Source organism: Gadus chalcogrammus, chromosome 17 (genome assembly GCF_026213295.1).
Source record: "Gadus chalcogrammus isolate NIFS_2021 chromosome 17, NIFS_Gcha_1.0, whole genome shotgun sequence".
Taxonomy (NCBI): domain Eukaryota; kingdom Metazoa; phylum Chordata; class Actinopteri; order Gadiformes; family Gadidae; genus Gadus; species Gadus chalcogrammus.
The window spans coordinates 16,776,823-16,802,948 of record NC_079428.1 but is presented as its reverse complement, the minus strand read 5'-3'; the positions used below and the strand labels follow the sequence as shown (position 1 = coordinate 16,802,948).

The window sequence follows — 26,126 nt, the reverse complement described above, 5'->3', positions numbered from 1 at the left end:
AAGAGAGCTGAGCCGCAAGGCAAAGCTCTCGATCTACCGGTCGATCTTCGTTCCTATCCTCACCTATGGTCATGAGGGCTGGGTGATGACCGAAAGGACGAGATCGCGGGTACAAGCGGCCGAGATGAGTTTTCTCAGAAGGGTGGCTGGCGTCTCCCTTAGGGATAGGGTGAGAAGCTCAGCCATCCGTGAGGAACTCGGATTAGAGCCGCTGCTCCTTTACTTAGAAAGGAGTCAGCTGAGGTGGTTCGGGCATCTGGTAAGGATGCCCACTGGGCGCCTTCCTTGGGAGGTGTTTCAGGCACGTCCAGTGGGGAGGAGACCTCGGGGAAGACCCAGGACTAGGTGGAGAGATTATATCTCAACACTGGCCTGGGAACGCCTCGGGATCCCCCCGTCAGAGCTGGTCAATGTGGCCCGGGAAAGGGAAGTCTGGGGCCCCCTGCTTGAGCTGCTCCCCCCGCGACCCGACCCCGGATAAGCGGATGACAATGAGGATGAGGATTTTGCATTGCTATGGAGTCAGCTAGAAAGTTTGAAAATAAGCTGCAACTAAGGATTGTGGCGGCAAACCATAAAAGTCTTGATAATTTCAAAGGGCCAATAAGCAATATAACATGACTTTGAAAGCATGGCTATTCTCCTTAGATGGTATTCTAGCATACCAGGGTATAATACAATCTCATTGCCATTGACTGTTTCAATGGTTGAGTGAGATTCATTTGTTGCGAACTTTGCCATAGCTGACATGCAGACATGTTCCCATTTTTTCAATACACATGTGAATATGTTCATTGGTCTCTGTGGCGCAATTGGTTATTGCGTTCGACTGTTAATCGAAAGGTTGGTGGTTCGAGCCCACCCAGGGACGAGCTGATATTAACTGACCACCAGGATGTCCTTTAGCCCATACCTGTAACCTTTGTTAAGCGAAAAAATCGACTTTGTTTCCAAGAGTAGAAGCAGTTAATCAAGACAGAACTACTCTGTCATTTCCCTTCTAACCATGTATTCCTGCTGACTTGAGTACGGACTGTCTGAAAGAAGAGCTATCTGGTTAAAGTGCTTTCTAGAAATTGGAAGTATTTAGGAGATTAGATATTATCCATTTCACCTTGTCTTACGATCATAACATCCAAATCGTTTTTTTCTTGAAAGCCATATTTTGCCATATTTTTTTTGCCAACACAACATTTAAGGGGGCCAAAGGGAGAGGACAGCTTGTTCTTAAGGGTGGCTCCCTCCATGTCCCCTTTCCAGAACCAGGAGATTACATACACTCAGAGATGAGTTTAAGGGTTGAAAGGAGATTATTCAGGGGGGACTGAGAGGGAGGGGGCCCAAGAATTTAAATCATATGTGATTTATCATTGGGGAATGAAATACGGCTACTTTCTATCAACTTTTGAAGACATCATTGTAGAGGAGATTTAACGCAGAGGGTTTTTTGTGTGTGTTTTTTTTTTTTAATGTTGTCTGTTATTGTTTTTAAAATGCCCGGCTAGCTCAGTCGGTAGAGCATGAGACTCTTAATGTCAGGGTCGTGGGTTCGAGCCCCACGTTGGGCGCTATATACTTTTAACCTAGCCCATCTGATGGAACAAAAAAGTAAAATGAGTAGTTCTTGGTTCTGTTCGATCATAGAGCCACACTAAATGTCAGCCGGTCAGCAGGTTGCGTGTTTGAGCCACAACATTTTGCATTGCTATGGAGTCAGCTAGAAAGTTTGAAAATAAGCTGCAACTAAGGATTGTGGCGGCAAACCATAAAAGTCTTGATAATTTCAAAGGGCCAATAAGCAATATAACATGACTTTGAAAGCATGGCTATTCTCCTTAGATGGTATTCTAGCATACCAGGGTATAATACAATCTCATTGCCATTGACTGTTTCAATGGTTGAGTGAGATTCATTTGTTGCGAACTTTGCCATAGCTGACATGCAGACATGTTCCCATTTTTTCAATACACATGTGAATATGCTCATTGGTCTCTGTGGCGCAATTGGTTAGCGCGTTCGACTGTTAATCGAAAGGTTGGTGGTTCAAGCCCACCCAGGGACGAGCTGATATTAACTGACCACCAGGATGTCCATTAGCCCATACCTGTAACCTTTGTTAAGCGAAAAAATCGACTTTGTTTCCAAGAGTAGAAGCAGTTAATCAAGACAGAACTACTCTGTCATTTCCCTTCTAACCATGTACTCCTGCTGACTTGAGTACGGACTGTCTGAAAGAAGAGCTATCTGGTTAAAGTGCTTTCTAGAAATTGGAAGTATTTAGGAGATGAGATATTATCCATTTCACCTTGTCTTACGATCATAACATCCAAATCGTTTTTTTCTTGAAAGCCATATTTTGCCATATTTTTTTTGCCAACACAACATTTAAGGGGGCCAAAGGGAGAGGACAGCTTGTTCTTAAGGGTGGCTCCCTCCATGTCCCCTTTCCAGAACCCAGGAGATTACATACACTCAGAGATGAGTTTAAGGGTTGAAAGGAGATTATTCAGGGGGGACTGAGAGGGAGGGGGCCCAAGAATTTAAATCATATGTGATTTATCATTGGGGAATGAAATACGGCTACTTTCTATCAACATTTGAAGACATCATTGTAGAGGAGATTTAACGCAGAGGGTTTTCTTGTGTGTGTTTTTTTTTTTTAATGTTGTCTGTTATTGATTTTAAAATGCCCGGATAGCTCAGTCGGTAGAGCATGAGACTCTTAATCTCAGGGTCGTGGGTTAGAGCCCCACGTTGGGCGCTATATACTTTTAACCTAGCCCATCTGATGGAACAAAAAAGTAAAATGAGTAGTTCTTGGTTCTGTTCGATCATAGAGCCACACTAAATGTCAGCCGGTCAGCAGGTTGCGTGTTTGAGCCACAACATTTTGCATTGCTATGGAGTCAGCTAGAAAGTTTGAAAATAAGCAGCAACTATGGATTGTGGCGGCAAACCATAAAAGTCTTGATAATTTCAAAGGGCCAATAAGCAATATAACATGACTTTGAAAGCATGGCTATTCTCCTTAGATGGTATTCTAGCATACCAGGGTATAATACAATCTCATTGCCATTGACTGTTTCAATGGTTGAGTGAGATTCATTTGTTGCGAACTTTGCCATAGCTGACATGCAGACATGTTCCCATTTTTTCAATATACATGTGAATATGTTCATTGGTCTCTGTGGCGCAATTGGTTAGCGCGTTCGACTGTTAATCGAAAGGTTGGTGGTTCAAGCCCACCCAGGGATGAGCCGAATTAAACTGACCACCAGGATATCCATTAGCCCATACCTGTAACCTTTGTTAAGCGAAAAAATCGACTTTGTTTCCAAGAGTAGAAGCAGTTAATCAAGACAGAACTACTCTGTCATTTCCCTTCTAACCATGTACTCCTGCTGACTTGAGTACGGACTGTCTGAAAGAAGAGCTATCTGGTTAAAGTGCTTTCTAGAAATTGGAAGTATTTAGGAGATTAGATATTATCCATTTCACCTTGTCTTACGATCATAACATCCAAATCGTTTTTTTCTTGAAAGCCATATTTTGCCATATTTTTTTTGCCAACACAACATTTAAGGGGGCCAAAGGGAGAGGACAGCTTGTTCTTAAGGGTGGCTCCCTCCATGTCCCCTTTCCAGAACCCAGGAGATTACATACACTCAGAGATGAGTTTAAGGGTTGAAAGGAGATTATTCAGGGGGGACTGAGAGGGAGGGGGCCCAAGAATTTAAATCATATGTGATTTATCATTGGGGAATGAAATACGGCTACTTTCTATCAACATTTGAAGACATCATTGTAGAGGAGATTTAACGCAGAGGGTTTTTTGTGTGTGTTTTTTTTTTTTAATGTTGTCTGTTATTGATTTTAAAATGCCCGGCTAGCTCAGTCGGTAGAGCATGAGACTCTTAATCTCAGGGTCGTGGGTTCGAGCCCCACGTTGGGCGCTATATGCTTTTAACCTAGCCCATCTGATGGAACAAAAAAGTAAAATGAGTAGTTCTTGGTTCTGTTCGATCATAGAGCCACACTAAATGTCAGCCGGTCAGCAGGTTGCGTGTTTGAGCCACAACATTTTGCATTGCTATGGAGTCAGCTAGAAAGTTGGAAAATAAGCTGCAACTAAGGATTGTGGCGGCAAACCATAAAAGTCTTGATAATTTCAAAGGGCCAATAAGCAATATAACATGACTTTGAAAGCATGGCTATTCTCCTTAGATGGTATTCTAGCATACCAGGGTATAATACAATCTCATTGCCATTGACTGTTTCAATGGTTGAGTGAGATTAATTTGTTGCAAACTTTGCCATAGCTGACATGCAGACATGTTACCATTTTTTCAATACACATGTGATTTTCTCATTGGTCTCTGTGGCGCTACCTAAATCCGATCCGTCTGCTTTTTAGATTCTGGATCGTCCAACCAAATCATCGGATTTCCAATATCTTTTCACCAGAATGACCAATCACACGTTCCACTGTCCATTTCTCTCCATTTCTCTTCCATATCTTTTCACCAGAATGACCAATCACACGTTCCACTGTCCATTTCTCTCCATTTCTCTTCCATATCTTTTCACCAGAATGACCAATCACACGTTCCACTGTCCATTTCTCTCCCTGCGCTAAGCCAATCACGGACAGGCTAGCGACGCTCCGAATTCGGAATGGATTTTAACTGTAGAACAAACCACACGTATTCAATCGTCATTCCTGAAAACGACTCTGTAAGGTAAGGGTTTGAATTACATTAAAACACATTTAACACATTTAACACATCCAATCGCGGAAATGATCCACCCTATAAATTCGGACAGGTCATGCTCTGGAAAAGGTAGCGGTAATAACGGTAGTAAGTACGCTCTTCTGAAAACTAGTCTGCAATGTAACTGTTTGCAATTTACATTACAACAAATGCTTTACATTTAAGAACCAATAAATCGCGGAAATTATCGACGTTATAAATTCGTTCTACTGAATATAGGGTATTACTTTATCCAAAAGTCTGACCGTGCGGATTGTCTTAGCTTGTCCGGACATGTCACTACTTTTCCTCGTCATTTCACTGACTTTGGTTAATTTACAAGCATGTTAGCATCGGTTTAACTTTACTAACTTGAAATGATCGACGATCTAAATTCGTTCTACTGAATATTGGTATTATTTAATCCAAAAGTCTGACCGTGCGGATTGTCTTACCTTGTCCGGACATGTCACTACTTTTCCTTGTCATTTCACTGACTTTGGTTAATTTACTAGCATGTTAGCATCGGTTTAACTTTACGAACTTGGGTCAATTTCTTGTTAATTTATTGCATGTCAGCCTCAGTAGGAACTAGTAGTACGATTACGGTGAACGACCATTTTAATTCACCTGTACGGTGAACGACCATTTTAATTCACCTGTACGGTAAACAACCATTTTAGATTACATGGGGATATACTAGGGATTATTTTGTATGTATCACACATACACACACACATACACACACACACACACACACACACACACACACACACACACACACACACACACACACACACACACACACACACACACACACACGTATATGTATATATATATATATATATATATATATATATATATATAGCATATGTCTTTGACAATGTATGGTAACTTGGCCATTCTTCCCCTTGTCTTCAGATGTCTACTAAGAAGCATCGATCCATGGGGTCTGAGGAGTGGGTGAGCCGCCTGAGGGCATTTGCCTCTTCTGGCACTTGGCCCTCCAGTGCAGGGAACAGGCCATCTCCAAAACAAGCCAAGTGGCACAACCTCTACCAGAAGGTAAGCTTTGCCCCAACAGTAAACCAAAACTCCAAAGTGAACCAATTGTGTCTAAGTAAATCATTCTTTTCAATTAATTACAGATTGAGAAGTGTCCCATGATGCTGCGTGGGCAGACCTTAATGTTAGGGATAGCCCAGACATGTACCTGTGGCTTTCACTCCCAGCAGGTAATATTGAGAGCCTGGTGAAATAAATGCATTTTGTAGGCTTACAATTTGTGATGTGGACAAAATCCCATATTGATTAGTATTAATGCTTGTTTAATGGTTTTATTGTTTCTGTCTGTCAGTCTGTGAGAAGCCCTGCAGCTACCTCTGCCTCCACCTCTGCTGCGCCTGCACGGAGCCCTGGGAGGCCTGCATTGACGCTGGCGATGGTGAATATTTCCATCACATTAAATACCATGTCATTCACCTGGTTAGCCATGATCAACTCATCTCAGATCTGTGTGTTTACATAACTTTCATGCGTATCACTGGTGTGTGTATAATGTCATTTTTAACACCATTTTATTAAGACTATTCTTGGTTGATTTTCAGTTTGAGAAAGCGCGGTTTGGTGGGACTTTGTCTGCTGCAGCCAAGCCGAATGTCAATCTGACCAGGAGGCCTGTTGAGGTAATTGATGTACCTATAGCTGTGCCTGATGCCTAAGAACACAGCCATACAGCCAACACTATCTTTGTTTTGTAATTGTACTTCATCGGCTCTGTTTCCCCCTCTTCCCAGCGTCCCTCCAGCCCTGCCACTGTCCCGTCTGGGAGAAGCACTCCATCCGCTACCCCACCTCGAGTGACGCCCCCTTCCAGTCCCAGATTCTACAGGCCTGTCTCCCCTTTCTCTCTGCCTCCATCCAGCCCCATCATGTCGGCGGCAAGGACCAGCTCTTCTCCTCTGGTTCGTGCAACTGTAATAACCTCTCTACAGGTCTTACATACTGTAGCGTGTAGCGGATAGATGATTTATGATCTTTTTCTTTTTCTTTATGTAGGTTGAATCAGATACGAGTCCTGCTCCTCCAGGTCTCCTCCCTGCTCCTCCAGGTCTCCTCCCTGCTCCTCCAGGTCTCCTCCCTGCTCCTCCAGGTCTCCTCCCTGCTCCTCCAGGTCTCCTCCCTGCTCCTCCAGGTCCCCTCCCTGCTCCTCCTGGTCCCCTCCCTGCTCCTCCTGGTCCCCTCCCTGCTCCTCCTCTTGCTGCTCAGTTCTGGCTGCCGGTGGAAATGAGGAAGACCATTCCCCAGCAGGACCAGCGCTGGATTGCATCCACGCTGTGGAGGAACCAGCGGCTGCGACCGGACGTCCAGCTCTGGTATGAGCCACCTGTTCCTGCCCTCATCTACAACCAGGTCCCATCACCAGACCGCTTTTTTATGCACCGGCTCCTGGTGTGGATGCCCTACCACCTGTGGAAGGTGAGGCTGTCCTGCCCCCAGTGCAAGGGGCAGCTCACCGGGGCCGGCATCCACAAGAGGGCACGGAAGGTCCTGGACGTGGACAGGTACTACCTGATGGTGACGGAGACCCTCAGGTGCAACTCCTCCAGTTGCATATCAAATTACCTGTCCACGAGCCAGACCGTCCTGGACCAGCTGAGCTTGGCTCTCCGCGGGGAGTTCCGCCTCATCCTGACCCGCAAGTGAGTTCAGATCATGAAAGCAAATATCTTTTTTCAGTAATCAGTAATCCAGCAAATAGCAATATTTGATCACACTAAACCCCATCAATATTAGATCAAAAATATTTATAACATTTTGCCCATAGAAAACTCTTTGTCCAGCCAAACTAAATAATTTGATACAATCATACCTGTCCACAAAGGTATGCGTGTGACATCCGTGTCATCCGGATGCTACGGGAGAGGACCCTCGGCAACAGCTCCACACGCCTGGCCAAACAGCTGCGGGAGAACCACGGCGAGGAGTGGCTGCAGCGGTTGGCCCGCTACATGGAGCTGGCCAATGACTTTGCCCGCAGGCCCGGTCTCTTCCCTGTGGTCTGTCAGAGCCCCCCCGAGCCTATCGCTGTCCCGACCAACAGGTGGCTCCTGACGGTGTACGGGAAGGACTTGATGAGCCGTATGGGTCACATCAAGGCCAGCATCACCTCCACCTTTGGCTCCATTTTAAAAATGGATTCTACAAAGAAGGTAAAAAGGACATCAGTAATAATGCATCAACAATATATGAAATGGGTTTTCTCATAACACCATATCCCAGCTTGGGAGCCATTGAAGTTATAGTCACAAATGTGTCAATGTTTATTTGATGTGCATTTTTGCGTGTGTAAATGCCTCTTTTATATGTTTATTCCTAGATATATATTTTGCTTCTGTTTTGTTCTTATTCTAATTTATATTACTGTTTTGAAAGCACTCTGAATTAGTTTATTCTGATTAATTCCAGATGACCAAAAAGCTGGCTGGAGCCGCCAAGGGGACGGCGCTCTGGGTGTCCTCCGTCAGCAACGAGAAGGGGCAGGTCCTGATCAGCGTCCTGACAGCCCAGGAGGGACCTGGACTGGACCGGATGGTGTCAGGCCTCATCAGGCGCTACAGCGAGGCGGGCGTGGCTCCCCCTATACTCCTCTATGTGGACTGTGGCTGCTGCAAGGAGACGGGAGGGGAGAGCAAGCTGCAGGCCAGGTTCGGCGGCTGGCCAGACCTCGTCATCCGGCTGGACATCTGGCACTTCCTTCGGCGGCTTGCGGCCGGATGCACGACCGACGCCCACGCCCTGTACCCCATCTTCATGGCCACGCTCTCCGTCTGCCTGTTTGAGTGGGACCCTGAAGATGTGGCCCTTCTGCGCCACGCCAAGAGGGAGGAGCTCCGGAGGGAGGGTGTGCCCGGCATCTCCGAGGCTCTGGTGGACAGCCGGCTGACCAAGGCCCAGTTGGCGCTGTACTGCAGGCGGAGGACCCGTGGAGAGGAGGCCACCATCCGCCAGGTGGAGGCCCTGCTGCAGGAGCTGATGGGGGACAAAGGCAGGGACCTGCTGGGTGTTCCCCTCCTGGACCAGGTGAGGATGGAGCACATCTGGCGGGTTCAGAAGAGGCACGTCAAGTGCATCCAGGACCTGCCAGGTGTGCCTCTGTACACAGAGACCGGCACCACCACCACCAAGGACGGCGTCGTCCTCACCAAATACAGGTGTGCGCGAGGTTCAACGTCACTGGAGTCCTTCCACTGCCACCTGAACCGCTTTATTCCAGGTGAGTTTTAATGGCATCACCAGCGTCTAACACACTGACGACCATTTACTTTTATTGGTAATACATGTTTTACAATACAATATTCTGTACTTTCAGGGACCCAGGCCAATGACCTGAACTTCCAGCTCTACTTGCTGGACGGGCTGAACCGGTGGAACCAGGACCGGGCTGCTGCTGCTGTGGCTGAGAAGATGTCCGCTCTCCTCAGCTACTCAGGGGATCTGGTACACTGTGTGAACACATTTGGCACCAATGTGTTTGGACAGATGTTTGTCCCCTCTTTCCGCCTCCCCAGCAAGTACACTGGTAAGTTGCACTGAATACTGAATGCTTTACACTGGGACATGAAATGACGACCAGGCATGTATACGTTTATAATGAAATGTTGTTAATTATGCAAAACAGATTAGATTCACATATTTGCATATTCTGTCGTCCAATCTGTCATCATAAATATGTTAACAAGTCACAACAAGAAGGTGCTATAATCAAATAATGAATGGGGGCTGCTCACTTTCTATCTATATTCAGACCAACATTAATATGGGTTCCACACATGTTGATGTACTTATTCTGCTAATCAAAATGTTGTTTTCATTCCCAGGAGAGTTGATAGGCATTGACTACCTCTACATGCAGACGGGGAAGTGCATGCAGGACATGGATCCTGAGGGGGAGGAGACGGAGCAGCTGCTGGAGGACCTGGGCGACGAGGCAGAGGATGAGGGCTTCACAGACGACACCGAGGCTAGTCTGGAGCTCTTCTCTGCCCTCATTTCACTACCACCTGCTCAGCCCTCCACCAGTGGTTCCTGGTCCGCTGCTCCACCTCCTCCTTCTCCACCACCGGCTCAGCCCTCCACCAGTGGTTCCTGGTCCGCTGCTCCACCTCCTCCTTCTCCACCACCACCGGCTCAGCCCTCCACCAGTGGTTCCTGGTCCGCTGCTCCACCTCCTCCTTCTCCTCCACCACCGGCTCAGCCCTCCACCAGTGGTTCCTGGTCCGCTGCTCCACCTCCTCCTTCTCCACCACCACCTCCACCTGCGTCATCTGCTGTCACCGCTCCGGGTGCCGCCCCACAGGTTCCTGTTGAGCAGTTGGTAAGTACCTTTGAGCAATAGTGAAACATAACATTTCGATTTCTTTCCTATTTGTCCAGCATCGATGTTAAAATGGTTTTATTTTTCAGGCAGTGGATGAAAACAACATCCCGGGCCTGGAGAGGGTGGACCGCCTAGCCGAGTATCTGGTGGGGCTGAGGAGCCAGACCAGCCTGGCCCTCAGCAACCGGGATGTCGGCATCATCGTCGGCCTGTGGGAGGACCTGCTGCCCTACGACCAGCAGAAGGCGGTGTACCATGCACGGCACCAGGACAGGCTGCTGACGGGGCGCTTCAGGTCGCCGAAGAAGAAGGGAGAGTTCACGTCGGGTGTGGACAGTTTGCGGAGATGCACCATAACAGCGAGTGCATCTCCTGCACAGTGGCCTTCATGCTGCCGCCTGGTTGATGCCATCTGTGTTAGGCTCTGCACCCTCCACCCTTCCCCTACCAAGAAGGGGAAGGGGTACCTCTCAAGGTGGAGTCTGATCCTGAGGGACTACCGCAGGATCAGACAGCTCATCCTGGCCAACGGGGCCGTGATGTCCACCACCAGCCTGCAGCTGGTTGAGGTGAACCAGACCACCCTCATCCAGTGGCACAACAGGAGGGTGGCCAGGCAGGGTGTCTCCGTGTTGTGCCAGGGTGTGGACCTGCCTGCCCCTGTGCCTGTTGCCACCGTGGTCTTACCTCCGGGTATGGACCGCCCCGCTGTGGCTCCTCAAACCCCGGGCCTGGTGAAATATTCCTACCACCTCCCGGAGAGCACAGCGGGGCGGGCCAAAATGAACCGGAGGGCCACAGCCACTGCCACCGCAGCCGTAGCACCAGCACCAGCACCGGCACCAGCACCAGCAACGGCACCTGCAACGGCTGTAAGGCCCAGGATGAAGACAGCCCAGAGGCGGCTGTTTCCCTGTCCTCCCACCCCTGCCCCTGTCATCAGCAGCACCCCTGCTCCATTTGTTTTTGCCCTCCCCCGGGCCCCTGCTCCATTTGTTTTTGCCCTCCCCCGGGCCCCTACTCTCTCCGGCACTCCTGCCCTCACCCAATCCCTCCCTAGCACATCATTCCTCCCGGTAAACCCCCTGTTGCGCTACCCTCACGCCCAGCCCCCCATTATGTTTGCTGTCCCCTCAGCAGTGCCTCCTGCAGAACGGAAGAGGCCTTACAACAGGACTGGGGAGGCAAATAAATGCAGGAGGTGTGGGGAGCCCCGGAGTGCAGCGACTGGCCACAGCCAGTACAAGGGGAAAATCTACTGCCCCTCCTCCGAGTCCCTGACCAAGGAGCAGTGGTTGGCGGAGAGGAGGAAATAAGATTACCAGTGTATAGTATCTATGTTATATGTTAAAATAAACATGTTTATATATTAACAAATGTTTTAAGAATTATTTGCTGGTCATCTTATTCGAATCATTAGCCAGATCCACTCCACAAGAGGAAGCAACATACTACTATTGCAATATAATATGCACACAAAATGATTTATAGTTGAAATACTTGTAGGTTGAAGATGGAGGCTAAATTGAGCCCACAGGTCACGATACAAATAATAACTAAACAAGTAGCTTGCTAAAGAGTGCACAGGTGTGCTGTGAATAGCTGTATGGCTACAACAATAGTGGAAAAGAAAGTAACATATTCATTAGAATATTCCCATTAAAATAAGTGCACATGTGTGTCAATGGAGGGCAAGGGTAATTATATTTGCGCAAGAGATCTTGAGTACATCCATGAATTAACCAAAAAAAATGTTTGTCACCGGTGGGACTTGAACCGCCGACCTTCTGTTCCAAGGCTGAAGAATTGCAAACAAAACTCCACATTCTCAGGTTTTTATTAGTTTTTTATGTAATGAAATGTTTTTTTGTAATTTATGTCCTAAATTTCTCTCATTCCCTTCCCTTTCCCCTTTTTCTCCCTTTGTCCTCTCTTTTTCTCCCTTTTTCTCTCTTTTTCCTTCCTTTTCTTCTCCCCCCCTTCTCCCCCCTTTCCTTCCTTCTTCCCCCCCCTTAAAAGACTATTGTTCCCCAGCTTTGGCGCAATTGGTTAGCGCGTTCGACTGTTAATCGAAAGGTTGGTGGTTCAAGCCCACCCAGGGACGAGCCGAATTAAACTGACCACCAGGATATCCATTAGCCCATACCTGTAACCTTTGTTAAGCGAAAAAATCGACTTTGTTTCCAAGAGTAGAAGCAGTTAATCAAGACAGAACTACTCTGTCATTTCCCTTCTAACCATGTACTCCTGCTGACTTGAGTACGGACTGTCTGAAAGAAGAGCTATCTGGTTAAAGTGCTTTCTAGAAATTGGAAGTATTTAGGAGATTAGATATTATCCATTTCACCTTGTCTTACGATCATAACATCCAAATCGTTTTTTTCTTGAAAGCCATATTTTGCCATATTTTTTATGCCAACACAACATTTAAGGGGGCCAAAGGGAGAGGACAGCTTGTTCTTAAGGGTGGCTCCCTCCATGTCCCCTTTCCAGAACCCAGGAGATTACATACACTCAGAGATGAGTTTAAGGGTTGAAAGGAGATTATTCAGGGGGGACTGAGAGGGAGGGGGCCCAAGAATTTAAATCATATGTGATTTATCATTGGGGAATGAAATACGGCTACTTTCTATCAACATTTGAAGACATCATTGTAGAGGAGATTTAACGCAGAGGGTTTTTTGTGTGTGTTTTTTTTTTGTAATGTTGTCTGTTATTGATTTTAAAATGCCCGGCTAGCTCAGTCGGTAGAGCATGAGACTCTTAATCTCAGGGTCTTGGGTTCGAGCCCCACGTTGGGCGCTATATACTTTTAACCTAGCCCATCTGATGGAACAAAAAAGTAAAATGAGTTGTTCTTGGTTCTGTTCGATCATAGAGCCACACTAAATGTCAGCCGGTCAGCAGGTTGCGTGTTTGAGCCACAACAGTTTGCATTGTCATCCCATGGTCCCACCACCTGTGGGAAGACCCGTTGGGGTCGGGTGCGCAGCCACATGGGTGGCAGCGAAGGTCAGGGGTCTCGACGGACCAGACCCGGGCGGCAGAAGCTGGCTCTGGGGACGTGGAACGTCACCTCTCTGTGGGGAAAGGAACCGGAGCTTGTGAGGGAGGTGGAGCGCTATCAGTTAGATCTGGTGGGGCTTACCTCCACGCACAGTCTCAGCTCTGATACCGTACTCCTGGATAAGGGTTGGACTCTATTCTTCTCCGGAGTTGCCGAGGGCGTGAGGCGCCGGGCGGGTGTGGGGATACTCATAAATCCCCGGCTGAGCGCCGCGGTGTTGGAGTTTACCCCGGTAGACGAGAGGGTTGCCTCCCTGCGCCTAAGGGTTGTAGGGGGGAAAACTCTGACTGTTGTTTGTGCGTATGCACCAAACAGCAGCTCAGAGTACTCGGCCTTCTTGGAGACCCTGAATGGAGTCCTGTATGGGGCTCCAGTAGGGGACTCCGTAGTTCTGCTGGGAGACTTCAACGCCCACGTGGGCAACGATGGAGACACCTGGAGAGGCGTGGTGGGGAGGAACGGCCTCCCTGATCTAAACCCGAGCGGTCGTTTGTTATTGGACTTCTGTGCTAGTCATGGATTATCCATAACAAACACCATGTTCGAACATAAGGGTGCTCATAAGTGTACCTGGTACCAGAGTACCCTAGGCCGAAGATCGATGATCGATTTCGTGATCGTGTCATCTGATCTGAGGCCGCATGTTTTGGACACTCGGGTAAAGAGAGGGGCGGAACTGTCAACCGACCACCATCTGGTTGTGAGTTGGATCAGGGAATGGGGGAAATTTCCGGATAGACCTGGTAAGCCCAAACGAGTAGTGCGGGTGAACTGGGAACGTCTGGAGGAGGCCCCCGTCCTAGGTATCTTCAACTCACACCTCCGGCGGAGCTTTTCTGGCATTCCTGTGGAGGTTGGGGGCATTGAGCCGGAGTGGGCGGTGTTCAAAGCCTCCATTGCTGAAGCTGCGGTGGCTAGCTGTGGCCTCAGGGTCTTAGGCTCCTCAAGGGGCGGTAACCCTCGGACACCGTGGTGGACACCGGTGGTCAGGGAAGCCGTCCGACTGAAGAAGGAGGCCTTCCAGGATATGATATCCTGGAGGACTCCTGACTCGGTTGCAGGGTACCGACAGGCTCGAAGGGCTGCAGCGGCTGCCGTGTCGGAGGCTAAGCAGCGGGTGTGGGAGAAGTTCGGAGAGGCCATGGAGAAGGACTTTCGGTCGGCACCAAAGTGTTTCTGGAAGACTATCCGGCACCTCAGGAGGGGGAAACGGGGAACCATCCAAGCTGTGTACAGTAAGGATGGGACTCTGTTGACCTCAACTGAGGAGGTCGTCGGACGTTGGAAGGAACACTTTGAGGAACTCCTGAATCCGAATAACACGCCCTCTATGTTGGAGGCAGAGCTCGAGGTTGATGGTGTTTCGTCGTCAATTTCCCTGGTGGAGGTCACTGAGGTAGTCAAACATCTCCGCAGTGGCAAAGCCCCAGGGATTGATGAGATCCAGCCAGAAATGCTAAAGGCTCTGGGTGTTGAGGGGCTGTCATGGTTGACACGCCTATTCAACATCGCGTGGGAGTCGGGTACAGTGCCAAAGGAGTGGCAAACCGGGGTGGTGGTTCCCCTGTTCAAAAAGGGGGACCAGAGAGTGTGTGCCAATTACCGGGGTATCACACTTCTCAGCCTCCCTGGTAAAGTCTACTCCAAGGTGCTGGAAAGGAGGGTTCGGCCGATCGTCGAACCTCAGATTGAAGAGGAACAATGCGGTTTTCGCCCCGGACGTGGAACTACGGACCAGCTCTTCACTCTCGCAAGGATCCTGGAGGGGGCCTGGGAGTATGCCCATCCGGTCTACATGTGTTTTGTGGATCTGGAGAAGGCGTATGACCGGGTCCCCCGGGAGAAACTGTGGGAGGTGCTGCGGGAGTATGGGGTAAGGGGGTCTATCCTCAGGGCCATCCAATCTTTGTACTCCCAAAGCGAGAGCTGTGTTCGTGTTCTCGGCAGCCAGTCAGTTTCGTTCTCAGTGGGTGCTGGTCTCCGCCAGGGCTGCGCCTTGTCACCAATCCTGTTTGTGATATACATGGACAGGATATCGAGGCGTAGTCGTGGTGGGGAGGGGTTGCAGTTCGGTGGTCTGAGGATCTCGTCACTGCTTTTTGCAGATGATGTGGTCCTCATTGGATCATCGGCCTGTGACCTTCAGCACTCACTGGATCGGCTGGCGGCCGAGTGTGAAGCGGCTGGGATGAGGATCAGCACCGCTAAATCTGAGGCCATGACTCTTAGCAGGAAACCGGTGGATTGCTTACTCCGGGTAGGAAATGAGTCCTTAGCCCAAGTGAAGGAGTTCAAGTACCTCGGGGTCTTGTTCGCGAGTGAGGGTACTATGGAGCGTGAGATTGGCCGGAGAATCGGAGCAGCGGGGGCGGTATTGCGTTCGCTTTACCGCACCGTTGTAACGAAAAGAGAGCTGAGCCGCAAGGCAAAGCTCTCGATCTACCGGTCGATCTTCGTTCCTATCCTCACCTATGGTCATGAGGGCTGGGTGATGACCGAAAGGACGAGATCGCGGGTACAAGCGGCCGAGATGAGTTTTCTCAGAAGGGTGGCTGGCGTCTCCCTTAGGGATAGGGTGAGAAGCTCAGCCATCCGTGAGGAACTCGGATTAGAGCCGCTGCTCCTTTACTTAGAAAGGAGTCAGCTGAGGTGGTTCGGGCATCTGGTAAGGATGCCCACTGGGCGCCTTCCTTAGGAGGTGTTTCAGGCACGTCCAGTGGGGAGGAGACCTCGGGGAAGACCCAGGACTAGGTGGAGAGATTATATCTCAACACTGGCCTGGGAACGCCTCGGGATCCCCCCGTCAGAGCTGGTCAATGTGGCCCGGGAAAGGGAAGTCTGGGGCCCCCTGCTTGAGCTGCTCCCCCCGCGACCCGACCCCGGATAAGCGTATGACAATGAGGATGAGGATTTTGCAATGCTATGGAGTCAGCTAGAAAGTTTGAAAATAAGCTGCAACTAAGGATTGTGGCGGCAAACCATAAAAGTCTTGATAATTTCAAAGGGCCAATAAGCAATATAACATGACTTTGAAAGCATGGCTATTCTCCTTAGATGGTATTCTAGCATACCAGGGTATAATACAATCTCATTGCCATTGACTGTTTCAATGGTTGAGTGAGATTCATTTGTTGCGAACTTTGCCATAGCTGACATGCAGACATGTTCCCATTTTTTCAATACACATGTGAATATGCTCATTGGTCTCTGTGGCGCAATTGGTTAGCGCGTTCGACTGTTAATCGAAAGGTTGGTGGTTCAAGCCCACCCAGGGACGAGCTGATATTAACTGACCACCAGGATGTCCTTTAGCCCATACCTGTAACCTTTGTTAAGCGAAAAAATCGACTTTGTTTCCAAGAGTAGAAGCAGTTAATCAAGACAGAACTACTCTGTCATTTCCCTTCTAACCATGTACTCCTGCTGACTTGAGTACGGACTGTCTGAAAGAAGAGCTATCTGGTTAAAGTGCTTTCTAGAAATTGGAAGTATTTAGGAGATTAGATATTATCCATTTCACCTTGTCTTACGATCATAACATCCAAATCGTTTTTTTCTTGAAAGCCATATTTTGCCATATTTTTTTTGCCAACACAACATTTAAGGGGGCCAAAGGGAGAGGACAGCTTGTTCTTAAGGGTGGCTCCCTCCATGTCCCCTTTCCAGAACCAGGAGATTACATACACTCAGAGATGAGTTTAAGGGTTGAAAGGAGATTATTCAGGGGGGACTGAGAGGGAGGGGGCCCAATAATTTAAATCATATGTGATTTATCATTGGGGAATGAAATACGGCTACTTTCTATCAACATTTGAAGACATCATTGTAGAGGAGATTTAACGCAGAGGGTTTTCTTGTGTGTGTTTTTTTTTTTTAATGTTGTCTGTTATTGATTTTAAAATGCCCGGCTAGCTCAGTCGGTAGAGCATGAGACTCTTAATCTCAGGGTCGTGGGTTCGAGCCCCACGTTGGGCGCTATATACTTTTAACCTAGCCCATCTGATGGAACAAAAAAGTAAAATGAGTAGTTCTTGGTTCTGTTCGATCATAGAGCCACACTAAATGTCAGCCGGTCAGCAGGTTGCGTGTTTGAGCCACAACATTTTGCATTGCTATGGAGTCAGCTAGAAAGTTTGAAAATAAGCTGCAACTATGGATTGTGGCGGCAAACCATAAAAGTCTTGATAATTTCAAAGGGCCAATAAGCAATATAACATGACTTTGAAAGCATGGCTATTCTCCTTAGATGGTATTCTAGCATACCAGGGTATAATACAATCTCATTGCCATTGACTGTTTCAATGGTTGAGTGAGATTCATTTGTTGCGAACTTTGCCATAGCTGACATGCAGACATGTTCCCATTTTTTCAATACACATGTGAATATGTTCATTGGTCTCTGTGGCGCAATTGGTTAGCGCGTTCGACTGTTAATCGAAAGGTTGGTGGTTCAAGCCCACCCAGGGACGAGCTGATATTAACTGACCACCAGGATGTCCTTTAGCCCATACCTGTAACCTTTGTTAAGCGAAAAAATCGACTTTGTTTCCAAGAGTAGAAGCAGTTAATCAAGACAGAACTACTCTGTCATTTCCCTTCTAACCATGTACTCCTGCTGACTTGAGTACGGACTGTCTGAAAGAAGAGCTATCTGGTTAAAGTGCTTTCTAGAAATTGGAAGTATTTAGGAGATTAGATATTATCCATTTCACCTTGTCTTACGATCATAACATCCAAATCGTTTTTTTCTTGAAAGCCATATTTTGCCATATTTTTTTTGCCAACACAACATTTAAGGGGGCCAAAGGGAGAGGACAGCTTGTTCTTAAGGGTGGCTCCCTCCATGTCCCCTTTCCAGAACCCAGGAGATTACATACACTCAGAGATGAGTTTAAGGGTTGAAAGGAGATTATTCAGGGGGGACTGAGAGGGAGGGGGCCCAAGAATTTAAATCATATGTGATTTATCATTGGGGAATGAAATACGGCTACTTTCTATCAACATTTGAAGACATCATTGTAGAGGAGATTTAACGCAGAGGGTTTTTTGTGTGTGTTTTTTTTTTTTAATGTTGTCTGTTATTGATTTTACAATGCCCGGCTAGCTCAGTCGGTAGAGCATGAGACTCTTAATCTCAGGGTCGTGGGTTCGAGCCCCACGTTGGGCGCTATATACTTTTAACCTAGCCCATCTGATGGAACAAAAAAGTAAAATGAGTAGTTCTTGGTTCTGTTCGATCATAGAGCCACACTAAATGTCAGCCGGTCAGCAGGTTGCGTGTTTGAGCCACAACATTTTGCATTGCTATGGAGTCAGCTAGAAAGTTTGAAAATAAGCTGCAACTAAGGATTGTGGCGGCAAACCATAAAAGTCTTGATAATTTCAAAGGGCCAATAAGCAATATAACATGACTTTGAAAGCATGGCTATTCTCCTTAGATGGTATTCTAGCATACCAGGGTATAATACAATCTCATTGCCATTGACTGTTTCAATGGTTGAGTGAGATTCATTTGTTGCGAACTTTGCCATAGCTGACATGCAGACATGTTCCCATTTTTTCAATACACATGTGAATATGTTCATTGGTCTCTGTGGCGCAATTGGTTAGCGCGTTCGACTGTTAATCGAAAGGTTGGTGGTTCAAGCCCACCCAGGGACGAGCTGAAATTAACTGACCACCAGGATGTCCTTTAGCCCATACCTGTAACCTTTGTTAAGCGAAAAAATCGACTTTGTTTCCAAGAGTAGAAGCAGTAAATCAAGACAGAACTACTCTGTCATTTCCCTTCTAACCATGTACTCCTGCTGACTTGAGTACGGACTGTCTGAAAGAAGAGCTATCTGGTTAAAGTACTTTCTAGAAATTTGAAGTATTTAGGAGATTAGATATTATCCATTTCACCTTGTCTTACGATCATAACATCCAAATCGTTTTTTTCTTGAAAGCCATATTTTGCCATATTTTTTTTGCCAACACAACATTTAAGGGGGCCAAAGGGAGAGGACAGCTTGTTCTTAAGGGTGGCTCCCTCCATGTCCCCTTTCCAGAACCAGGAGATTAGATACACTCAGAGATGAGTTTAAGGGTTGAAAGGAGATTATTCAGGGGGGACTGAGAGGGAGGGGGCCCAAGAATTTAAATCATATGTGATTTATCATTGGGGAATGAAATACGGCTACTTTCTATCAACATTTGAAGACATCATTGTAGAGGAGATTTAACGCAGAGGGTGCTTTGTGTGTGTTTTTTTTTTTTAATGTTGTCTATTATTGACTTTAAAATGCCCGGCTAGCTCAGTCGGTAGAGCATGAGACTCTTAATCTCAGGGTCGTGGGTTCGAGCCCCACGTTGGGCGCTATGTACTTTTAACCTAGCCCATCTGATGGAACAAAAAAGTTAAATGAGTAGTTCTTGGTTCTGTTCGATCATAGAGCCACACTAAATGTCAGCCGGTCAGCAGGTTGCGTGTTTGAGCCACAACATTTTGCATTGCTATGGAGTCAGCTAGAAAGTTTGAAAATAAGCTGCAACTAAGGATTGTGGCGGCAAACCATAAAAGTCTTGATAATTTCAAAGGGCCAATAAGCAATATAACATGACTTTGAAAGCATGGCTATTCTCCTTAGATGGTATTCTAGCATACCAGGGTATAATACAATCTCATTGCCATTGACTGTTTCAATGGTTGAGTGAGATTCATTTGTTGCGAACTTTGCCATAGCTGACATGCAGACATGTTCCCATTTTTTCAATACACATGTGATTATGTTCATTGGTCTCTGTGGCGCAATTGGTTAGCGCGTTCGACTGTTAATCGAAAGGTTGGTGGTTCAAGCCCACCCAGGGACGAGCTGATATTAACTGACCACCAGGATGTCCATTTAGCCCATACCTGTAACCTTTGTTAAGCGAAAAAATCGACTTTGTTTCCAAGAGTAGAAGCAGTTAATCAAGACAGAACTACTCTGTCATTTCCCTTCTAACCATGTACTCCTGCTGACTTGAGTACGGACTGTCTGAAAGAAGAGCTATCTGGTTAAAGTGCTTTCTAGAAATTGGAAGTATTTAGGAGATTAGATATTATCCATTTCACCTTGTCTTACGATCATAACATCCAAATCGTTTTTTTCTTGAAAGCCATATTTTGCCATATTTTTTTTGCCAACACAACATTTAAGGGGGCCAAAGGGAGAGGACAGCTTGTTCTTAAGGGTGGCTCCCTCCATGTCCCCTTTCCAGAACCCAGGAGATTACATACACTCAGAGATGAGTTTAAGGGTTGAAAGGAGATTATTCAGGGGGGACTGAGAGGGAGGGGGCCCAAGAATTTAAATCATATGTGATTTATCATTGGGGAATGAAATACGGCTACTTTCTATCAACATTTGAAGACATCATTGTAGAGGAGATTTAACGCAGAGGGTTTTTTGTGTGTGTTTTTTTTTTTTAATGTTGTCTGTTATTGATTTTAAAATGCCCGGCTAGCTCAGTCGGTAGAGCATGAGACTCTTAATCTCAGGGTCGTGGGTTCGAGCCCCACGTTGGGCGCTATATGCTTTTAACCTAGCCCATCTGATGGAACAAAAAAGTAAAATGAGTAGTTCTTGGTTCTGTTCGATCATAGAGCCACACTAAATGTCAGCCGGTCAGCAGGTTGCGTGTTTGAGCCACAACATTTTGCATTGCTATGGAGTCAGCTAGAAAGTTTGAAAATAAGCTGCAACTAAGGATTGTGGCGGCAAACCATAAAAGTCTTGATAATTTCAAAGGGCCAATAAGCAATATAACATGACTTTGAAAGCATGGCTATTCTCCTTAGATGGTATTCTAGCATACCAGGGTATAATACAATCTCATTGCCATTGACTGTTTCAATGGTTGAGTGAGATTCATTTGTTGCGAACTTTGCCATAGCTGACATGCAGACATGTTCCCATTTTTTCAATACACATGTGAATATGTTCATTGGTCTCTGTGGCGCAATTGGTTAGCGCGTTCGACTGTTAATCGAAAGGTTGGTGGTTCAAGCCCACCCAGGGACGAGCTGATATTAACTGACCACCAGGATGTCCTTTAGCCCATACCTGTAACCTTTGTTAAGCGAAAAAATCGACTTTGTTTCCAAGAGTAGAAGCAGTTAATCAAGACAGAACTACTCTGTCATTTCCCTTCTAACCATGTACTCCTGCTGACTTGAGTACGGACTGTCTGAAAGAAGAGCTATCTGGTTAAAGTGCTTTCTAGAAATTGGAAGTATTTAGGAGATTAGATATTATCCATTTCACCTTGTCTTACGATCATAACATCCAAATCGTTTTTTTCTTGAAAGCCATATTTTGCCATATTTTTTTTGCCAACACAACATTTAAGGGGGCCAAAGGGAGAGGACAGCTTGTTCTTAAGGGTGGCTCCCTCCATGTCCCCTTTCCAGAACCCAGGAGATTACATACACTCAGAGATGAGTTTAAGGGTTGAAAGGAGATTATTCAGGGGGGACTGAGAGGGAGGGGGCCCAAGAATTTAAATCATATGTGATTTATCATTGGGGAATGAAATACGGCTACTTTCTATCAACATTTGAAGACATCATTGTAGAGGAGATTTAACGCAGAGGGTTTTTTGTGTGTGTTTTTTTTTTTTAATGTTGTCTGTTATTGATTTTAAAATGCCCGGCTAGCTCAGTCGGTAGAGCATGAGACTCTTAATCTCAGGGTCGTGGGTTCGAGCCCCACGTTGGGCGCTATATACTTTTAACCTAGCCCATCTGATGGAACAAAAAAGTTAAATGAGTAGTTCTTGGTTCTGTTCGATCATAGAGCCACACTAAATGTCAGCCGGTCAGCAGGTTGCGTGTTTGAGCCACAACATTTTGCATTGCTATGGAGTCAGCTAGAAAGTTTGAAAATAAGCTGCAACTAAGGATTGTGGCGGCAAACCATAAAAGTCTTGATAATTTCAAAGGGCCAATAAGCAATATAACATGACTTTGAAAGCATGGCTATTCTCCTTAGATGGTATTCTAGCATACCAGGGTATAATACAATCTCATTGCCATTGACTGTTTCAATGGTTGAGTGAGATTCATTTGTTGCGAACTTTGCCATAGCTGACATGCAGACATGTTCCCATTTTTTCAATACACATGTGAATATGTTCATTGGTCTCTGTGGCGCAATTGGTTAGCGCGTTCGACTGTTAATCGAAAGGTTGGTGGTTCAAGCCCACCCAGGGACGAGCAGATTTTAACTGACCACCAGGATGTCCATTAGCCCATACCTGTAACCTTTGTTAAGCGAAAAAATCGACTTTGTTTCCAAGAGTAGAAGCAGTAAATCAAGACAGAACTACTCTGTCATTTCCCTTCTAACCATGTACTCCTGCTGACTTGAGTACGGACTGTCTGAAAGAAGAGCTATCTGGTTAAAGTGCTTTCTAGAAATTGGAAGTATTTAGGAGATTAGATATTATCCATTTCACCTTGTCTTACGATCATAACATCCAAATCGTTTTTTTCTTGAAAGCCATATTTTGCCATATTTTTTTTGCCAACACAACATTTAAGGGGGCCAAAGGGAGAGGACAGCTTGTTCTTAAGGGTGGCTCCCTCCATGTCCCCTTTCCAGAACCCAGGAGATTACATACACTCAGAGATGAGTTTAAGGGTTGAAAGGAGATTATTCAGGGGGGACTGAGAGGGAGGGGGCCCAATAATTTAAATCATATGTGATTTATCATTGGGGAATGAAATACGGCTACTTTCTATCAACATTTGAAGACATCATTGTAGAGGAGATTTAACGCAGAGGGTTTTTTGTGTGTGTTTTTTTTTTTTAATGTTGTCTATTATTGACTTTAAAATGCCCGGCTAGCTCAGTCGGTAGAGCATGAGACTCTTAATCTCAGGGTCGTGGGTTCGAGCCCCACGTTGGGCGCTATATACTTTTAACCTAGCCCATCTGATGGAACAAAAAAGTAAAATGAGTAGTTCTTGGTTCTGTTCGATCATAGAGCCACACTAAATGTCAGCCGGTCAGCAGGTTGCGTGTTTGAGCCACAACATTTTGCATTGCTATGGAGTCAGCTAGAAAGTTTGAAAATAAGCTGCAACTAAGGATTGTGGCGGCAAACCATAAAAGTCTTGATAATTTCAAAGGGCCAATAAGCAATATAACATGACTTTGAAAGCATGGCTATTCTCCTTAGATGGTATTCTAGCATACCAGGGTATAATACAATCTCATTGCCATTGACTGTTTCAATGGTTGAGTGAGATTCATTTGTTGCGAACTTTGCCATAGCTGACATGCAGACATGTTCCCATTTTTTCAATACACATGTGATTTTCTCATTGGTCTCTGTGGCGCAATTGGTTAGCGCGTTCGACTGTTAATCGAAAGGTTGGTGGTTCAAGCCCACCCAGGGACGAGCCTGATTTTAACTGACCACCAGGATGTCCATTAGCCCATACCTGTAACCTTTGTTAAGCGAAAAAATCGACTTTGTTTCCAAGAGTAGAAGCAGTTAATCAAGACAGAACTACTCTGTCATTTCCCTTCTAACCATGTACTCCTGCTGACTTGAGTACGGACTGTCTGAAAGAAGAGCTATCTGGTTAAAGTGCTTTCTAGAAATTGGAAGTATTTAGGAGATTAGATATTATCCATTTCACCTTGTCTTACGATCATAACATCCAAATCGTTTTTTTCTTGAAAGCCATATTTTGCCATATTTTTTTATGCCAACACAACATTTAAGGGGGCCAAAGGGAGAGGACAGCTTGTTCTTAAGGGTGGCTCCCTCCATGTCCCCTTTCCAGAACCCAGGAGATTACATACACTCAGAGATGAGTTTAAGGGTTGAAAGGAGATTATTCAGGGGGGACTGAGAGGGAGGGGGCCCAAGAATTTAAATCATATGTGATTTATCATTGGGGAATGAAATACGGCTACTTTCTATCAACATTTGAAGACATCATTGTAGAGGAGATTTAACGCAGAGGGTTTTTTGTGTGTGTTTTTTTTTTTTAATGTTGTCTGTTATTGATTTTAAAATGCCCGGCTAGCTCAGTCGGTAGAGCATGAGACTCTTAATCTCAGGGTCGTGGGTTCGAGCCCCACGTTGGGCGCTATATGCTTTTAACCTAGCCCATCTGATGGAACAAAAAAGTAAAATGAGTAGTTCTTGGTTCTGTTCGATCATAGAGCCACACTAAATGTCAGCCGGTCAGCAGGTTGCGTGTTTGAGCCACAACATTTTGCATTGCTATGGAGTCAGCTAGAAAGTTTGAAAATAAGCTGCAACTAAGGATTGTGGCGGCAAACCATAAAAGTCTTGATAATTTCAAAGGGCCAATAAGCAATATAACATGACTTTGAAAGCATGGCTATTCTCCTTAGATGGTATTCTAGCATACCAGGGTATAATACAATCTCATTGCCATTGACTGTTTCAATGGTTGAGTGAGATTAATTTGTTGCGAACTTTGCCATAGCTGACATGCAGACATGTTCCCATTTTTTCAATACACATGTGAATATGTTCATTGGTCTCTGTGGCGCAATTGGTTAGCGCGTTCGACTGTTAATCGAAAGGTTGGTGGTTCAAGCTAACCCAGGGACGAGCTGATATTAACTGACCACCAGGATGTCCTTTAGCCCATACCTGTAACCTTTGTTAAGCGAAAAAATCGACTTTGTTTCCAAGAGTAGAAGCAGTTAATCAAGACAGAACTACTCTGTCATTTCCCTTCTAACCATGTACTCCTGCTGACTTGAGTACGGACTGTCTGAAAGAAGAGCTATCTGGTTAAAGTGCTTTCTAGAAATTGGAAGTATTTAGGAGATTAGATATTATCCATTTCACCTTGTTTTACGATCATAACATCCAAATCGTTTTTTTCTTGAAAGCCATATTTTGCCATATTTTTTTTGCCAACACAACATTTAAGGGGGCCAAAGGGAGAGGACAGCTTGTTCTTAAGGGTGGCTCCCTCCATGTCCCCTTTCCAGAACCCAGGAGATTACATACACTCAGAGATGAGTTTAAGGGTTGAAAGGAGATTATTCAGGGGGGACTGAGAGGGAGGGGGCCCAAGAATTTAAATCATATGTGATTTATCATTGGGGAATGAAATACGGCTACTTTCTATCAACATTTGAAGACATCATTGTAGAGGAGATTTAACGCAGAGGGTTTTTTGTGTGTGTGTTTTTTTTTTTAATGTTGTCTGTTATTGATTTTAAAATGCCCGGCTAGCTCAGTCGGTAGAGCATGAGACTCTTAATCTCAGGGTCGTGGGTTCGAGCCCCACGTTGGGCGCTATATACTTTTAACCTAGCCCATCTGATGGAACAAAAAAGTAAAATGAGTTAGTTCTTGGTTCTGTTCGATCATAGAGCCACACTAAATGTCAGCCGGTCAGCAGGTTGCGTGTTTGAGCCACAACATTTTGCATTGTCATCCCATGGTCCCACCACCTGTGGGAAGACCCGTTGGGGTCGGGTGCGCAGCCACATGGGTGGCAGCGAAGGTCAGGGGTCTCGACGGACCAGCCCCGGGCGGCAGAAGCTGGCTCTGGGGACGTGGAACGTCACCTCGCTGTGGGGAAAGGAACCGGAGCTTGTGAGGGAGGTGGAGCGCTATCAGTTAGATCTGGTGGGGCTTACCTCCACGCACAGTCTCAGCTCTGGTACCGTACTCCTGGATAAGGGTTGGACTCTATTCTTCTCCGGAGTTGCCGAGGGCGTGAGGCGCCGGGCGGGTGTGGGGATACTCATAAATCCCCGGCTGAGCGCCGCGGTGTTGGAGTTTACCCCGGTAGACGAGAGGGTCGCCTCCCTGCGCCTAAGGGTTGTAGGGGGGAAAACTCTGACTGTTGTTTGTGCGTATGCACCAAACAGCAGCTCAGAGTACTCGGCCTTCTTGG

General features: G+C 46.3%; 1 protein-coding gene and 24 non-coding genes across 25 annotated transcripts; all 25 read left to right on the top strand.

Annotated features, from left to right (window-relative positions):
• The first annotated feature begins 797 nt into the window (after positions 1-797).
• trnan-guu (transfer RNA asparagine (anticodon GUU)) lies at positions 798-871 on the top strand. The gene has a single exon. It is a non-coding gene; the product is annotated as a tRNA-Asn (tRNA).
• Positions 872-1,495: 624 nt separating this feature from the next.
• trnak-cuu (transfer RNA lysine (anticodon CUU)) lies at positions 1,496-1,568 on the top strand. Its single transcript has one exon. It is a non-coding gene; the product is annotated as a tRNA-Lys (tRNA).
• A 420-nt stretch (positions 1,569-1,988) lies between these two features.
• On the top strand, positions 1,989-2,062 carry trnan-guu (transfer RNA asparagine (anticodon GUU)). Its single transcript has one exon. It is a non-coding gene; the product is annotated as a tRNA-Asn (tRNA).
• Positions 2,063-2,688: 626 nt separating this feature from the next.
• Positions 2,689-2,761, top strand: trnak-cuu (transfer RNA lysine (anticodon CUU)). Its single transcript has one exon. It is a non-coding gene; the product is annotated as a tRNA-Lys (tRNA).
• A 420-nt stretch (positions 2,762-3,181) lies between these two features.
• On the top strand, positions 3,182-3,255 carry trnan-guu (transfer RNA asparagine (anticodon GUU)). The gene has a single exon. It is a non-coding gene; the product is annotated as a tRNA-Asn (tRNA).
• Positions 3,256-3,880: 625 nt separating this feature from the next.
• On the top strand, positions 3,881-3,953 carry trnak-cuu (transfer RNA lysine (anticodon CUU)). Its single transcript has one exon. It is a non-coding gene; the product is annotated as a tRNA-Lys (tRNA).
• A 440-nt stretch (positions 3,954-4,393) lies between these two features.
• On the top strand, positions 4,394-11,628 carry LOC130369809 (uncharacterized). The gene is made up of 12 exons (XM_056575366.1): positions 4,394-4,739; positions 5,673-5,816; positions 5,900-5,986; positions 6,109-6,195; positions 6,359-6,436; positions 6,548-6,715; positions 7,020-7,453; positions 7,636-7,963; positions 8,220-9,027; positions 9,124-9,333; positions 9,632-10,128; positions 10,218-11,628. The coding sequence occupies exons 2-12, from the start codon at positions 5,673-5,675 to the stop codon at positions 11,445-11,447; spliced, it is 4,071 nt and encodes a 1,356-aa protein (XP_056431341.1). The 5' UTR covers positions 4,394-4,739; the 3' UTR covers positions 11,448-11,628.
• A 536-nt stretch (positions 11,629-12,164) lies between these two features.
• trnan-guu (transfer RNA asparagine (anticodon GUU)) lies at positions 12,165-12,235 on the top strand. The gene has a single exon. It is a non-coding gene; the product is annotated as a tRNA-Asn (tRNA).
• A 625-nt stretch (positions 12,236-12,860) lies between these two features.
• Positions 12,861-12,933, top strand: trnak-cuu (transfer RNA lysine (anticodon CUU)). Its single transcript has one exon. It is a non-coding gene; the product is annotated as a tRNA-Lys (tRNA).
• A 3,468-nt stretch (positions 12,934-16,401) lies between these two features.
• On the top strand, positions 16,402-16,475 carry trnan-guu (transfer RNA asparagine (anticodon GUU)). The gene has a single exon. It is a non-coding gene; the product is annotated as a tRNA-Asn (tRNA).
• A 625-nt stretch (positions 16,476-17,100) lies between these two features.
• Positions 17,101-17,173, top strand: trnak-cuu (transfer RNA lysine (anticodon CUU)). Its single transcript has one exon. It is a non-coding gene; the product is annotated as a tRNA-Lys (tRNA).
• Positions 17,174-17,593: 420 nt separating this feature from the next.
• trnan-guu (transfer RNA asparagine (anticodon GUU)) lies at positions 17,594-17,667 on the top strand. The gene has a single exon. It is a non-coding gene; the product is annotated as a tRNA-Asn (tRNA).
• Positions 17,668-18,292: 625 nt separating this feature from the next.
• Positions 18,293-18,365, top strand: trnak-cuu (transfer RNA lysine (anticodon CUU)). The gene has a single exon. It is a non-coding gene; the product is annotated as a tRNA-Lys (tRNA).
• Positions 18,366-18,785: 420 nt separating this feature from the next.
• trnan-guu (transfer RNA asparagine (anticodon GUU)) lies at positions 18,786-18,859 on the top strand. The gene has a single exon. It is a non-coding gene; the product is annotated as a tRNA-Asn (tRNA).
• A 624-nt stretch (positions 18,860-19,483) lies between these two features.
• Positions 19,484-19,556, top strand: trnak-cuu (transfer RNA lysine (anticodon CUU)). The gene has a single exon. It is a non-coding gene; the product is annotated as a tRNA-Lys (tRNA).
• A 420-nt stretch (positions 19,557-19,976) lies between these two features.
• trnan-guu (transfer RNA asparagine (anticodon GUU)) lies at positions 19,977-20,050 on the top strand. The gene has a single exon. It is a non-coding gene; the product is annotated as a tRNA-Asn (tRNA).
• A 626-nt stretch (positions 20,051-20,676) lies between these two features.
• Positions 20,677-20,749, top strand: trnak-cuu (transfer RNA lysine (anticodon CUU)). The gene has a single exon. It is a non-coding gene; the product is annotated as a tRNA-Lys (tRNA).
• A 420-nt stretch (positions 20,750-21,169) lies between these two features.
• On the top strand, positions 21,170-21,243 carry trnan-guu (transfer RNA asparagine (anticodon GUU)). Its single transcript has one exon. It is a non-coding gene; the product is annotated as a tRNA-Asn (tRNA).
• Positions 21,244-21,868: 625 nt separating this feature from the next.
• trnak-cuu (transfer RNA lysine (anticodon CUU)) lies at positions 21,869-21,941 on the top strand. The gene has a single exon. It is a non-coding gene; the product is annotated as a tRNA-Lys (tRNA).
• Positions 21,942-22,361: 420 nt separating this feature from the next.
• On the top strand, positions 22,362-22,435 carry trnan-guu (transfer RNA asparagine (anticodon GUU)). Its single transcript has one exon. It is a non-coding gene; the product is annotated as a tRNA-Asn (tRNA).
• A 625-nt stretch (positions 22,436-23,060) lies between these two features.
• On the top strand, positions 23,061-23,133 carry trnak-cuu (transfer RNA lysine (anticodon CUU)). The gene has a single exon. It is a non-coding gene; the product is annotated as a tRNA-Lys (tRNA).
• Positions 23,134-23,552: 419 nt separating this feature from the next.
• trnan-guu (transfer RNA asparagine (anticodon GUU)) lies at positions 23,553-23,626 on the top strand. Its single transcript has one exon. It is a non-coding gene; the product is annotated as a tRNA-Asn (tRNA).
• Positions 23,627-24,253: 627 nt separating this feature from the next.
• Positions 24,254-24,326, top strand: trnak-cuu (transfer RNA lysine (anticodon CUU)). The gene has a single exon. It is a non-coding gene; the product is annotated as a tRNA-Lys (tRNA).
• A 420-nt stretch (positions 24,327-24,746) lies between these two features.
• Positions 24,747-24,820, top strand: trnan-guu (transfer RNA asparagine (anticodon GUU)). Its single transcript has one exon. It is a non-coding gene; the product is annotated as a tRNA-Asn (tRNA).
• Positions 24,821-25,446: 626 nt separating this feature from the next.
• Positions 25,447-25,519, top strand: trnak-cuu (transfer RNA lysine (anticodon CUU)). Its single transcript has one exon. It is a non-coding gene; the product is annotated as a tRNA-Lys (tRNA).
• Positions 25,520-26,126: the final 607 nt, after the last annotated feature.

What these genes read in the sequence shown, in the direction of transcription:
- LOC130369809 (XM_056575366.1), top strand. Translation starts at nt 5,673, where the DNA reads ATGTCTACTAAGAAGCATCGATCCATGGGGTCTGAGGAGTGGGTGAGC. An exon ending in GGACCAGCTCTTCTCCTCTG is followed by an intron (nt 6,716 to 7,019) that starts GTTCGTGCAACT and finishes CTTGCTGCTCAG; the next exon opens with TTCTGGCTGCCGGTGGAAAT. An exon ending in CCTCCCCAGCAAGTACACTG is followed by an intron (nt 9,334 to 9,631) that starts GTAAGTTGCACT and finishes TTTCATTCCCAG; the next exon opens with GAGAGTTGATAGGCATTGAC.